At 36.7% G+C, this 13,064-nt stretch overlaps 1 protein-coding gene across 3 annotated transcripts in view; it reads left to right on the top strand.

Moving 5' to 3' along the window:
- Nucleotides 1-13,064, top strand: part of RNF180 (ring finger protein 180) — a 246,717-nt gene that overhangs the window by 187,905 nt on the left and 45,748 nt on the right. For all 3 annotated transcript variants that reach the window (XM_058564005.1, XM_058564004.1, XM_058564006.1), the window contains one exon: nt 215-340. In XM_058564005.1, the coding sequence (XP_058419988.1) occupies nt 215-340 (126 nt within the window). The remainder of the gene's footprint in view (nt 1-214; nt 341-13,064) is intronic.

The raw sequence follows: 13,064 nt of genomic DNA, 5'->3' as shown, positions 1-13,064 counted from the left end.
AGGAGCTACTTGGTAGATGTATGTTATAGTTGCATCAAATGTGAATTGGGGGGAGTTTTGCTTGCTTGAATTAAAAAGTTGACTCTACTTTTGTTTTCATTGTCTTAAAGAAATCTGAATTTATTATCAAAATATTAAAACAATTGTTTCTCATGTTCTTGCCATTTTATTCAAATTAATGCTTAAAAATACTATTTTCTTTGTTTCACTCTAGAACTGAACACTGCCACAAAAACATTCTTTACTAAAGAATATTTGAAAATAAAACAAAGCTTTCAGAAATCCAGCTGTGCAAAGTGGCCCCTACCAAGCTGCAGGAAAGCATTCCATCTTTTTGGAGGTAAGGAAACTAATGCAAAGAAAAAAAGTCTGGGAACTTTGTTCAAGGTCTCTTTTTAAAGCTGTTTTCTTCTTGCCTTAGAAATATTAGTGGAAACATATTTCTATATTGATCAATTTTAAGTAAGGATTTTGCTAAGTATCTCCTTGCTGAAAGCTACAGGTGTACATGTGAAGAAAATGAAGACTATACAATAAGAGCAGAATTGGAGAGAAATTTATGATTAAATTTACATTGCCTTGCTGTCAATGTTTAATATATAGATAATGAAATTCATCTCAAAGTAACAGATTTGACAAAAGCTATATTTGACAAAAGCATTAGTATTCTTTATAAAGATTCTTAATAATTTTTTATCATAAGCTAAGTTTATTTAGTTTTAATATTTTACAGTTGTCCTGCAAGTTTAGGGCAAGTAGAAAGTGGCAGAGCTTTGGTGCAGAGTGTCTCAGAGGGGTACAGTGGACTAGGAATACCAGTTCCTGCAGTCAGGTCTAACCAGCTGTATGACCTCAGGAATGTCATAGAAACCTTTTTTTTGTTTCTGTTTTCTGATCTGTAAAATGGGAATAATTCTATCCGTCCCACCTAATTAATTGTAAGGATCAAATGAGCTGATGTGAAAGCACATTCTAAATTATAACTAATTGCACTGTATAGATGTAAGGAATTGTCAAAATAGGGGCATGGCAATCTCTAATACGTTTTTCACCTTTGAGAATTTGTTACTGTATAATGATGATCATACATTATGAACATAAAATATAATTTCTTCTTTTATAAAACCATGGTATGTCAGAGCATGAACTACTATGCAGTTTTAGTATTTACCCCTTATGATATTACAGGCTCTGGTTGGAAAAGTTCAGATATGGGGAACTATGATCTTCAGAGAACAGGAGGGACTTCTACATAAGAAGACCGATCAGATCAGTACAGCAATGACGTAGACCAAAAGGAGATAGAAACAGCTCCTATGTGGTTGAGGCAAAAAGTAAATTGATTTATGAAATCCCTGAAGTTTGAAGAAAGTAGTTTAAGGACAAATATAACTTTATACAGTAGTTTGAATGAAAAAATAGTTTAAGGACATTATATAAGCACATACTATCTTATAGAGTGGTTAGTAACTGTAGAAACTCGCTATCTACAGATTTGGTATAGATACATTTAAGATATATCACATTTAGCCCAAAATATAATTTAAAATCAAATATGAGAAGATAAGTCTTACTTAAAGGATTTCATACTAAAGAAGAGAAAATTTATAATATGAATTGTGTACTTTAAGAGATTCCTTTGTATCCTACCTTGTACCTTACACTCAAATTTTAGAAAGAATGAAGCACCTTTTTGATAACGCCACAATTTCCTTCATCTTTTTGTATTCTGGGGTGCTGAAGCTATAAGTTAAACAGCTGCTGCTTTGTGATTTCATCTTATTTGTCCTCCCCATAGGAGTTCCACAGAACTTAACTTTTTATAAGTTTTTATGGAGGAGATTCAAAGTAGCTTTATTACACACCCTAACTTAAGAAATATATTACTATAAGGAACTCAGCTGAGCAAGAGCTGAGCTGTGAGGCTCAGCCAAAACTGAAAGAGTTAAGCCTTTAATCACTTAGTGCAGTGGTATTAGCAAGAGTCTAAAACCAGAAGAAATGCCAACTGCCCCATTCCATTTTCCCCCATGGAATGGTGCACTGGTCTGGGGTCAGGTGGATCAGCACAGACGTGGGGGACTGTCACTGTTGAGGGAGCCTCAAACAAAAGGCACCAGCAGTTTTATGGGCCTTGAAGTGTGTGGGCGTTTTTTTGGGGGTGGGGGGTGGCAAATAGGAAGGGCTAGGAGTTGAAAAGCACTGAATACTAATTCAAGTGGGGAAAAGGGTCTTCAAGGTTTTGCCCCTCTTCTACCCCTCTAAGGAAGTCTCAGCAGAGGCACCTGAAGAAGCCCTCTGTCCAAGGCCTCAGCTAAAGGAGCTAGGAATGCAGGGGGCTAGGGGGACTAGGAATGTAAATATGTGAAAGAGCATCACTGGCCAGGGGCCTTGAGACCTTGACAGCAACTCCTTCAGAGACTATAATGCACTGGCTGTACATTAAGTGTGGTGTGGGGAGGGCAGCTTTCTCCTATGGGGCCTGCCAGGTAAAGGCTCTGTAATTGCCTATGGTCAGGCTTGAAAAGCCACACATAGGATTTTAATCACAAACAGGATTTCTCAAGTATTAGTATTACTGAAGCACCTGCTATACTTCTTCTTTCTTTGCTTCCTGCTTCCCCTGAATTTTGTGTTTATCGTTTCTTTATACACTATACATATGTATACTTAATGTTATTTAATTTTGCTTATTTTTGAACTTTTGCATGGTAACAATGTATGTACTCTTCTACATTTGCTTTGTCACTCAGTGTTATGTTTCTTGGATTCATCCACTTCACTAAGTATAGCCACATTTGTTTATTTTTACTGCTATACTATAGTCCGTTATGTAAATGCGGCACAATTTGTGTTTTCCTGTTAGTGAGCAATTGAGTTAACCAGTTTTTTGTTATTATAAACAATGCTGCTATAAACATTTTTTTCATGTCTCCTGGAGCGTAAGAGTTCCTCTAGAATAAATGCCAGTAGAAAACTGCTGGGTCGTAAGAAAAGCACATCTTTAACTTGATTACCTAAACAAGATCGTTTCCTAAATGACTGTGCTGATTTATCACCAGCTTTGTCTACCACATTTGGTATTTTCAGTTCCTTATATTTTGGCAGTCTGATAGGTATAAAATAGTATCTCATTGGGGTTTTAATTTTAATTTTTTTAATTACTAGTGGGGATTGAACATAACTTGATATATTTTAAAACTCTCTTTTTGGGCCGGCCCCGTGGCTTAGCGGTTAAGTGCGCAGGCTCCGCTACTGGCAGCCTGGGTTCGGAACCCCGGGCGCGCGCTGAGGCACCGCTTCTTCGGCCATGCTGAGGCATGTCCCACATACAGCAACTAGAAGGATGTGCAACTATGACATACAACTATCTACTGAGGCTTTGAGGGGGGTGGGGAACAAGGAGGAGGATTGGCAATAGATGTTAGCTCAGAGCCGGTCTTCCTCAGCAAAAAGAGGAGGATTAGCATGGATGTTAGCTCGGCTGATCTTCCTCACAAAAAAAAAAAAAAAAAAATTAAAAAAAAAACTCTCTTTTATTTGAGGTTTTTTTTTTTATAATTTTATTTATTTATTCCCCCGAAGCCCCAGTAGACAGTTGTATGTCATAGCTGCACATCTTTCTAGTTGCTGTATGTGGGACGCGGCCTCAGCATGGCCGGAGAAGCGGTGCGTTGGTGCGCGCCCGGGATCCAAACCCAGGCTGCCAGCAGCGGAGCGCAAACACTTAACCGCTAAGCCACGGGGCCAGCCCATATTTGAGAGTTTTAAAATACTTTCTGGTGACTTCTTTTTCTGTTAATTATGTCAGTGGCAGCTATCTTCTCCCAGTTGTGGTCTGTCTTTTCACTTTTTGATATCTGTTAATGAATTGTAGTTCTTCATTTTCTTTATCATCTTTCCAGTGTGTATTATCTGCCTTAAGAAATTCTTCTCTATCCCCAGGATCATAAAGATATTTTTCTGTGGGGCCGGCCCCGTGGCTTAGTGGTTAAGTGCGTGTGCTCCACTACTGGCAGCCCAGGTTCAGATCCCGGGCACGCACCGAGGCACCGCTTCTCCGGCCATGCTGAGGCATGTCCCACATACAGCAACTAGAAGGATGTGCAACTATGACATACAACTATCTACTGGGGCTTTGGGGAAAAAAAAAAAAGGAGGAGGATTGGCAATAGATGTTAGCTCAGACCCGGTCTTCCTCAGCAAAAAGAGGAGGATTAGCATGGATGTTAGCTCAGGGCTGATCTTCCTCACAAAAAAAAATAAATAAATAAAAAAATAAAAAATATATTTTTCTGTGTATTTTTCAAGTAGTTTAAAGGTCTTTGGAATTGATTTGTGGTGGTATTGTTTTCTGGATTTGTGGGGGTTTTTTTTGCTGTGTTGTAGGTAGGGATCCAATTACTTTTGTGTTTTTTTTCCTATTTAATTTTTCCAACCACCATTTATTGAAAATAATTAATTTCCCCACTGATCCACAGTGCTAATCTGTCATATTTTAAATTTCCATGTGTGTGGGTCTATTTGTGCAGTCTTTATTTGATTCCATTAGCCTATTTGTCTAATCCTGTGTCAATACCATACTGTCTTAATTTCTAAAGCTTTATAATAAGTCTTGTTATCCCCCTTCAAACTTGTTTTGCTGCAAGAATGTCTTGGCTATTTTTTTTTTTTTTTTTTGGCTCTTTTAATTTTAGAATCATCTTGTCAAGTTCCATGAAAAACTACATTGGAGTGAGGAAGGGAGGTCCTAATCAGTGTATGAGTCAGTTTGGGGGAGAATTGACATTTTACAGTGATAACTTTCCCTAGCCACGAACTGGTTTTTCTCTTTTTTTATTTAGATCTTCTAAATCTTTAATGTCTTGTAATAAATTTTTATAATTTTCTTTACAAATGTCTTATACATCTTTCGGTTAGATTTATTGTTATGTACTTGCTATGTTGTTCTCTTTTCTCCTTTTCTGAACCTTGATTGCAGAGAATTATGCCAGTCCTACTTCTTAATTTATGGCATGCCATCATCACTAGTCCACACACTCATTTGTTTCCTTTTATCCCCATATTCTTCTTTCCATTATGTTGAGTTTATTCAAAGTGTATCTTTTTGTTTGTATTCTTATATAATGTGTATTGTTGTTTTCTGTGCATGTATTTTTAATTTATGGAAATGATGTTGTTATATATGGCACTCTGTTTCTTATCTTTTTCACCTAGCACTAGGCTTTTAGATCCATTGAGGTGGCTATGTGTACCCCTAATCTGTAGCTTCTAATTAATGGCCTACTAAGGTGTGCATCTACCACATTTATCTATCTATTCACTGATTGGAATACAGAACACCTCCAACTCCCTGCCCCTACAAATAACATTAATGCATATACTAGTATGGACCGTGTGAATATTTATTTGGTATATAAACTCAGGAGCAGAATGTCTGGGTCATAGAATAAGTATACTTAACTTGACTAAATAGTACCAACAGTTCTCCCAAATGACCAGTATAGATACCTATTAACAGTGCGTGAGGGTTGGGAAAACTTAGAACTATGGAAAATGACAAGTGTTGCCAGAGAACGGGAATTAGGAATCCTTGTTACTGTTTTAATTTGCATTTATCTGATCTCTAATAGTTGGTGATCCCTTCAAATGCTTGTTATTCTTTTGGCTGCCTCTTTTGTAACAGCTTTCTTCATTTTTCTAAGGGGGTTTCTGCCCTTATCAATTTCCCAGAATTTCTTGTATATTCTAGATACTAATCCCTTGTCAGCTTTACACATTATAAATTTCTTATCCCATTTTATCGTCTGTATATTGTTTGTCCATCGTATCCTTCATTGAAAGAAATTCTTAACTTTTTTTTTTTTGCTGAGGAACATTCATTCTGAGCTAACATCCATTGCCAATCTTCCTCTTTTTTTGCTTGAGGAAGATTAGCCCTGAGCTAACATCTGTGCCAGTCTTTCTCTATTTTGTATGTGGGTCACTGCCTCAGCATGTCTGATGAGTGGTGTAGGTCCGTGCCTGGGATTCAAACGCACGAACCCAGACCACCAAAGCAGAGCATGCCAAACTTAACCGCTACACTACGGGGCTGGCCCCCAGAAATTCTTAACTTTTGTGTAATTAAGTCAACCTTATTTTTGCCTTATCATTGTGTTTTGAAGTTTTGTCTAAGAAGTTCTTTCCCATTCCCAGGTTACAAGGGTTTCCTCTTAGATTTTTTTTTGTATTAACTTTATAGTTTTACCTTTCTCATTTGGGTCTTTATCTAGAATCCACCTCTTATGTTGTGTTACAGAGGGTTCATGCCTGTCTGTCTTCAAATAATAGCACTTTTCTGAATATTTATTATACAGTGATGCTGAGTTTTTAAAATTGTTCCCTAACTACTGTTGTATAGAAATGTAATTGTGGGATATTGATCTCGTATTTAGCAACCTTACTAAATTATCTTAAGTCTAATTTTTTAAGGGTTTGGTGACTTTCAATGAAGATAATCATATCTGTCTTATCTGTAATTAAAGACAGGATCTTTCAGTCTAATACATATACTTTTTACTCTTTTTTTCTTGCTGTACGTTCTGAGCAGGACTTCCATTTGATTTTGAATAGAAAAAAATGATAGCAGCATCCCTGATTTTAAAAGGAATGCTTTTAATACTTACCACTGAGTAAATTGTTGCTCAGTGTTTTTGGTAGATACCCTTTATCAGGCTTTAAGAAAGTTCCCATCTGTTCCCAGTTTGCTAATAGTTTTTTCTTGAATGGACTTTTAATTTTGTGAATTTTTTTCAGCATATCTTGAAATGATCATAATGGCTTTACTTTATCCATCTATTAATGCACTGAATTACATTAACAGATTGTAATAGATTTTCTAATGTTAAACTGCTCTTGTATTCCTGGGATAAACTCAACTTGATAATTTTTGTGCACTGCTAGATTTGGTTTGCTAACATTTTGTTTGGGAATTTTACATCTGTATTTATGAGTAAGATTGCCTCTATGTTTCCTTTTTCATGCTATCCTTTGTCGATTTCTTAAGTCAGTTTGTATAATTTATCTTTTTGGTAGGAATTTGTTCATTTTTTCTGTTTTGAAATTTAACAAAAAGTTGTTTATATCTTTTAATCTCTCCTGTATCTATAGTTATGTTCTCTTTGTATTCTTAGTATTATTTACTCATGCCCTGTTTTTTTTCTGATCTTGCTAGATATTTGTCAATTTTATTATTCTTTTTAAATAACCAATTTTTGAAATTAACTGTATTATATCTTTATTTTCTGTTTCATTAATTTCTGCTCTTTATTAAATCTCTTTAGATTTATTGTCATTTTTTTTTTTATTGATATTTTAATGGTTTCTAACATTGTGAAATTTTGGGTTGTACATTTTTGTTTGTCCATCACCCCATATATGACTCCCTTCACCCCTTGTGCCCACCCCCCACCCCCACTTCCCGGGTAACCACAGTCCAGTTTTCTCTGTCCATGTGTTGGTTTATATTCCACATATGAGTGAGATCATACAGTGTTTGTCTTTCTCTTTCTGGCTTATTTCACTTAACATAATACGCTCCAGGCCCATCCATGTTGTTGCAAATGGGACGATTTTGTCTTTTTTTGTGGCTGAGTAGTATTCCATTGTATATATATACCACATTTTCTTAATCCAATCGTCAGTCGAGGGACACTTAGGTTGCTTCCACTTCTTGGCTATGGTGAATAATGCTGCAATGAACATAGGGGTGCATAAGCCTCTTTGGATTGTTGATTTCAGGTGCGTTGGATAGATTCCCAGTAGTGGGATGGCTGGATCATAGGGCATCTCTATTTTTAATTCTTTGAGGAATCTCCATACCGTTTTCCATAGAGGCTGCACCAATTTGCATTCCCACCAGCTGTGTATGAGGGTTCCTGTTTCTCCACATCCTCTCCAACATTTGTTGTTTTTTGTCTTGGTGATTATAGCCATTCTAACGGGCGTGAGGTGGTATCTTAGTGTTGTTTTGATTTGCATTTCCCTGATGATTAGTGATGTTGAGCATCTTTTCATGTGCCTATTGGCCATCTGTATATCTTCCTTGGAGAAGTGTCTGTTCATTTCCTCTGCCCATTTTTTGATCGGGTTGTTTGTTTTTTTGTTGTTCAATTGTGTGAGTTCTTTATATATTATGGAGATCAACCCCTTGTCAGATGTATGTTTTGCAAATATTCTCTCCCAGCTGGTTGGTTGTTTGTTCATCTTGATTCTGGTTTCATTTGTCTTATAAAAGCTCTTTAGTCTGATAAAGTCCCACTTGTTTATTTTTTCTTTAGTTTCCCTAGTCTGGGTAGGCATGTCATCCGAAAAGATTCCTTTAAACCCAATGTCAAATAGTGTGTTGCCTATATTTTCTTCTATGAGTTTTATAGTTTCAGGTCTCACCTTCAGGTCTTTGATCCATTTTGAGTTTATTTTTGTGAATGGCGATAGCACATGGTCCACTTTCATTCTTTTGCATGTGGATGTCCAGTTTTCCCAACACCATTTATTGAAGAGACTTTCCTTTCTCCATTGCATGTCCTTAGCGCCTTTGTCGAAAATTAGCTGTCCGTATATGTGTGGTTTTATTTCTGGGCTTTCAATTCTGTTCCATTGATCTGTGTGTCTGTTTTTGTACCAGTACCATGCTGTTTTGATTACTATTGCTTTGTAGTATGTTTTGAAGTCAGGAATTGTGATGCCTCCTGCTTTGTTCTTTTTCTTTAGGATTTCTTTAGCTATTCGGGGTCTTTTGTTGCCCCATATAAATTTTAGTATTCTTTTTTCTATTTCTGTGAAGAATGTCATTGGGATTCTGATTGGGATTGCATTGAATCTGTAGATTGCTTTAGGTAATATAGACATTTTAACTATGTTTATTCTTCCAATCCACATGCATGGGATATCTTTCCATTTCTTTATGTCATCGTAGATTTCCCTCAATAATGTCTTGTAGTTCTCATTGTATAGGTCCTTCACCTCCTTGGTAAGATTTATTCCTAGGTATTTTATTCTTTTTGATGCAATTGTAAATGGTATTATCTTTTTGAGCTCTCTTTCTGTTAGTTCATTATTAGCATATAGAAATGCAACTGATTTTTGTAGATTGATTTTGTACCCTGCAACTTTGCTGTAGTTGTTGATTGTTTCTAACAGTTTTCCAACAGATTCTTTAGGGTTTTCTATATATACAATCATGTCATCTGCAAATAGTGAGAGTTTCACTTCTTCGTTACCTATTTGGATTCCTTTTATTCCTTTTTCTTGCCTAATTGCTCTGGCCAAAACCTCCAGTACTATGTTGAACAGGAGTGGTGAGAGTGGGCAGCCCTGCCTCGTTCCTGTTCTCAGAGGAATGGCTTTCAGTCTTTCCCCGTTGAGTATGATGTTAGCTGTGGGTTTGTCATATATGGCCTTTATTATGTTGAGGTACTTTCCTTCTATTCCCATTTTATTGAGAGTTTTTATCATAAATGGATGTTGTATCTTGTCAAATGCCTTCTCTGCGTCTATTGAGACAATCATGTGGTTTTTATTCTTTGTTTTGTTGATGTGATGTATCACGTTGATTGATTTGCGGATGTTGAACCATCCCTGCGTCTCTGGTATAAATCCCACTTGATCATGGTGTATGATCTTTTTAATATATTGTTGTATTCGGTTTGCCAATATTTTGTTGAGGATTTTTGCATCAATGTTCATCAGTGATATTGGCCTGTAATTTTCTTTCTTTGTATTGTCTTTGTCTGGTTTCGGTATCAGGGTGATGTTGGCCTCATAGAATGATTCAGGAAGTGTTCCATCTTCCTCTATTTTTTGGAATAGTTTGAGGAGGATGGGTATTAAATCTTCTTTGAATGTTTGGTAAAATTCACTGGAGAAGCCATCTGGTCCTGGACTTTTATTTTTTGGGAGGTTTTTGATTACTATTTCAATCTCTTTACTTGTGATTGGTCTATTCAGATTCTCCATTTCTTCTTGGTTCAATTTTGGGAGGTTGTATAAGTCTAAGAATTTATCCATTTCTTCTAGATTGTCCAATTTGTTGGCATATAATTTCTCATAGTATTCTCTTATAATCCTCTGTATTTCCATGGTATCCGTTGTAATTTCTCCTCTTTCATTTCTAATTTTATTTACTTGAGCCTTTTCTCTTTTTTTCTTAGTTAGCCTGGCTAAGGGTTTGTCTATTTTGTTTATCTTCTCGAAGAACCAACTCTTTGTTTCATTAATCCTTTCTACTGTTTTTTTGGTCTCAATATCATTTATTTCTGCTCTGATTTTTATTATTTCTCTCCTTCTACTGGCTTTGGGCTTTGTTTGTTCTTCTTTTTCTAGTTCTGTTAGGTGTAATTTAAGGTTGCCTATTAGGGCTTTTTCTTGTTTGTTAAGGTGGGCTTGTATCGCTATGAGTTTCCCTCTCAGGACCGCTTTTGCTGCGTCCCATATGGTTTGATATGGCATGTTATCATTTTCGTTTGTTTCCAGATAGTTTTTGATTTCTCCTTTAATTTCATCAATGATCCATTGGTTGTTCAGTAGCATGTTGTTTAATCTCCACATTTTTGTCACTTTCCCAGTTTTTTTTTCCTGGTTCATTTCCAGTTTCATAGCCTTATGGTCTGAAAAGATGCTTGTTATGATTTCAATCTTCTTAAATTTATTGAGGCTTGCTTTGTTTCCCAACATATGGTCTATCCTAGAGAATGTTCCATGCGCGCTTGAGAAGAATGTGTAGTCAGCTGTTTTTGGGTGGAGTGCTCTGTATATGTCTACTAGGTCCATCTCGTCCAGTTTTTCATTTAAGTCTAATATTTCTTTATTAACTTTTTGTCTGGATGATCTATCCATTGCTGTAAGTGGGGTGTTAAGATCCCCTACTATTATTGTGTTGTTGATTTCTCCTTTTAGGTTTGTTAATAGTTGTTTTATGTACATTGGTGCTCCTATGTTGGATGCATATATATTTATAAGTGATATGTCTTCTTGATGGAGTGTCCCTTTTATCATTATATATTTCCCTTCTTTGTCTTTCTTAACCTGTTTTATCTTGAAGTCTACTTTGTCTGATATGAGTATGGCAACACCTGCTTTCTTTTGTTTGCCATTAGCTTGGAGTATTGTCTTCCATCCTTTCACTCTGAGCCTGTGCTTGTCTTTAGTGCTAAGATGTGTTTCCTGAAGGCAGCATATTGTTGGGTCTTGCTTTTTAATCCATCCTGCCACTCTGTATCTTTTGATTGGAGAGTTCAATCCATTTACATTTAGGGTAATTATTGAAATATGAGGGTTGAATGTTGCTGTTTTGTCACTTATTTTCTGGTTCTTTTGCATTTCCTTTGTTTCTTGTCCCATTTGTTTTGGACTGCCAATTCAGTTTGGTTGTTCTGTCTTATGATTCTTCTAGTTTTCTCTTTGTTTATCATATGTGGTTTTAATTTGATTATTTGTTTAGTGGTTACCTTGAGGTTTGGGCAAAAAATCTTCTGTATGAGATAGTCCATTATCTGATAGCCTCCTATTTCCTTATACTAAGTCAATTCAGTCACTTTCCTCTTCCCCTTCTAAGTTGCTCTTGTTATACCTTATTCTATCTTGTGTTGTGGCTGTGTGTTTACAGTGATGAGGTTAAATTTATTTTTGGTGAATTTCTTCCTTTGATCTTTGAGTTTAGTATTTAAGTGGTTGCTAACCTATTCCGGTAAAGATCTACTATTTCTCTGATTTTGTCTACCTACTTTTCTCCTTACTCCAAGCTTTGTGTTCCCTTTCTCTTCTTGTTTTCAGGCCTGAGGGCCTTCTTGAGTATTTCTTGTAGTGGCGGTCTCGTGGCCATGAACTCCCTTAGCTTTTGTTTATCTGGGAGAGTTACTATTTCTCCATCATATTTGAAGGATATTTTTGCTGGATAGAGTATTCTTGGCTGAAAGTTTTTGTCTTTTAGTATTTTGAATATATCATTCCAGTCTCTTCTAGCCTGAAAAGTTTCTGTTGAGAAATCCGCTGAGAGCCTGATGGGAGTTCCTTTGTACGTTATTTTTTGTTTTTGTCTAGCTGCCCTTAATATTGTTTCTTTGTCGTTGACCCTGGCTAGCCTTACCACTAGGTGTCGTGGTGAAGGCCTTTGTCTGTTAATATATATAGGAGTCCTGTTGGCTTCGCTTACTGGTATTTCCTGCTCCTTCCCCAGATTTGGGAAATTTTCAGCTATTATTTCCTTGAATAGGCTCTCTGTTCCTCTTTCCCTCTCCTCTCCCTCAGGAATACCTATAATTCTTATGTTACATTTTCTAATAGAGTCCGATATTTCTCGGAGTCTTTCTTCATTTCTTTTTAGTCTTAGTTCTCTCTCTTCTTCCATCTGGAGTATATCTGTATTCCTATCCTCTAAAGTACTAATTCTTTCCTCCATATTGTCAGCTCTGTTCTTTAAAGATTCCAGATTCTCCTTTATCTCCTCCATTGTGTTCTTCATCTCCATCAGCCCTGATAGGTTTTTCTTTATGATTTCAATCTCTTTTGTGAAGAAACTCCTAATCTCATTTAATTGTTTGTCTGTGTTGTCTCGTATTTCGTTGAGTGTTTTTATGATAGCTATTTTGAAATCTCTGTCATTTAGTTTATGGATTTCTGTGTCTTCGGGGTTGATTTCTGGGTGCTTGTCATTTTGTTTCTGGTCTGGTGATTTCATATATTTTTGCATTGTGGTTCCTGTGTTGGTTTTGATTTTCCTCATCCTGGAAGTCTCTGGTTGCAATTTCCACCTGCCGCCACTGTGTGGTGGTAAAGGGCTGTGTAGTCTAAGCCCCCTGCGCTCTGCCCCAGTTTTTCTGCTGCGATCCGCAGTTTTGTTTTGTTTTGTTTTGTTTTCTTTTCCCCACTGCGATCCACGGGTCCAGTCCAGTTTATTCAGGTCTGCCTCGGACCGCTAGATCTGGTCGAGCTGCAGACTCCGGGTTGCGGGGAGGGGGGAGCTCTCTCTTTTGCCCTCTGGGTCCCTGACGTGGGAGGCTTCTCGTTTGCCCCTCTTTATCCGC

This window comes from Diceros bicornis, chromosome 20 (assembly GCF_020826845.1).
Source record: "Diceros bicornis minor isolate mBicDic1 chromosome 20, mDicBic1.mat.cur, whole genome shotgun sequence".
In the NCBI taxonomy this organism is placed as follows: Eukaryota; Metazoa; Chordata; class Mammalia; order Perissodactyla; family Rhinocerotidae; genus Diceros; species Diceros bicornis.
This window is presented reverse-complemented; position numbering and strand designations above follow the sequence as displayed.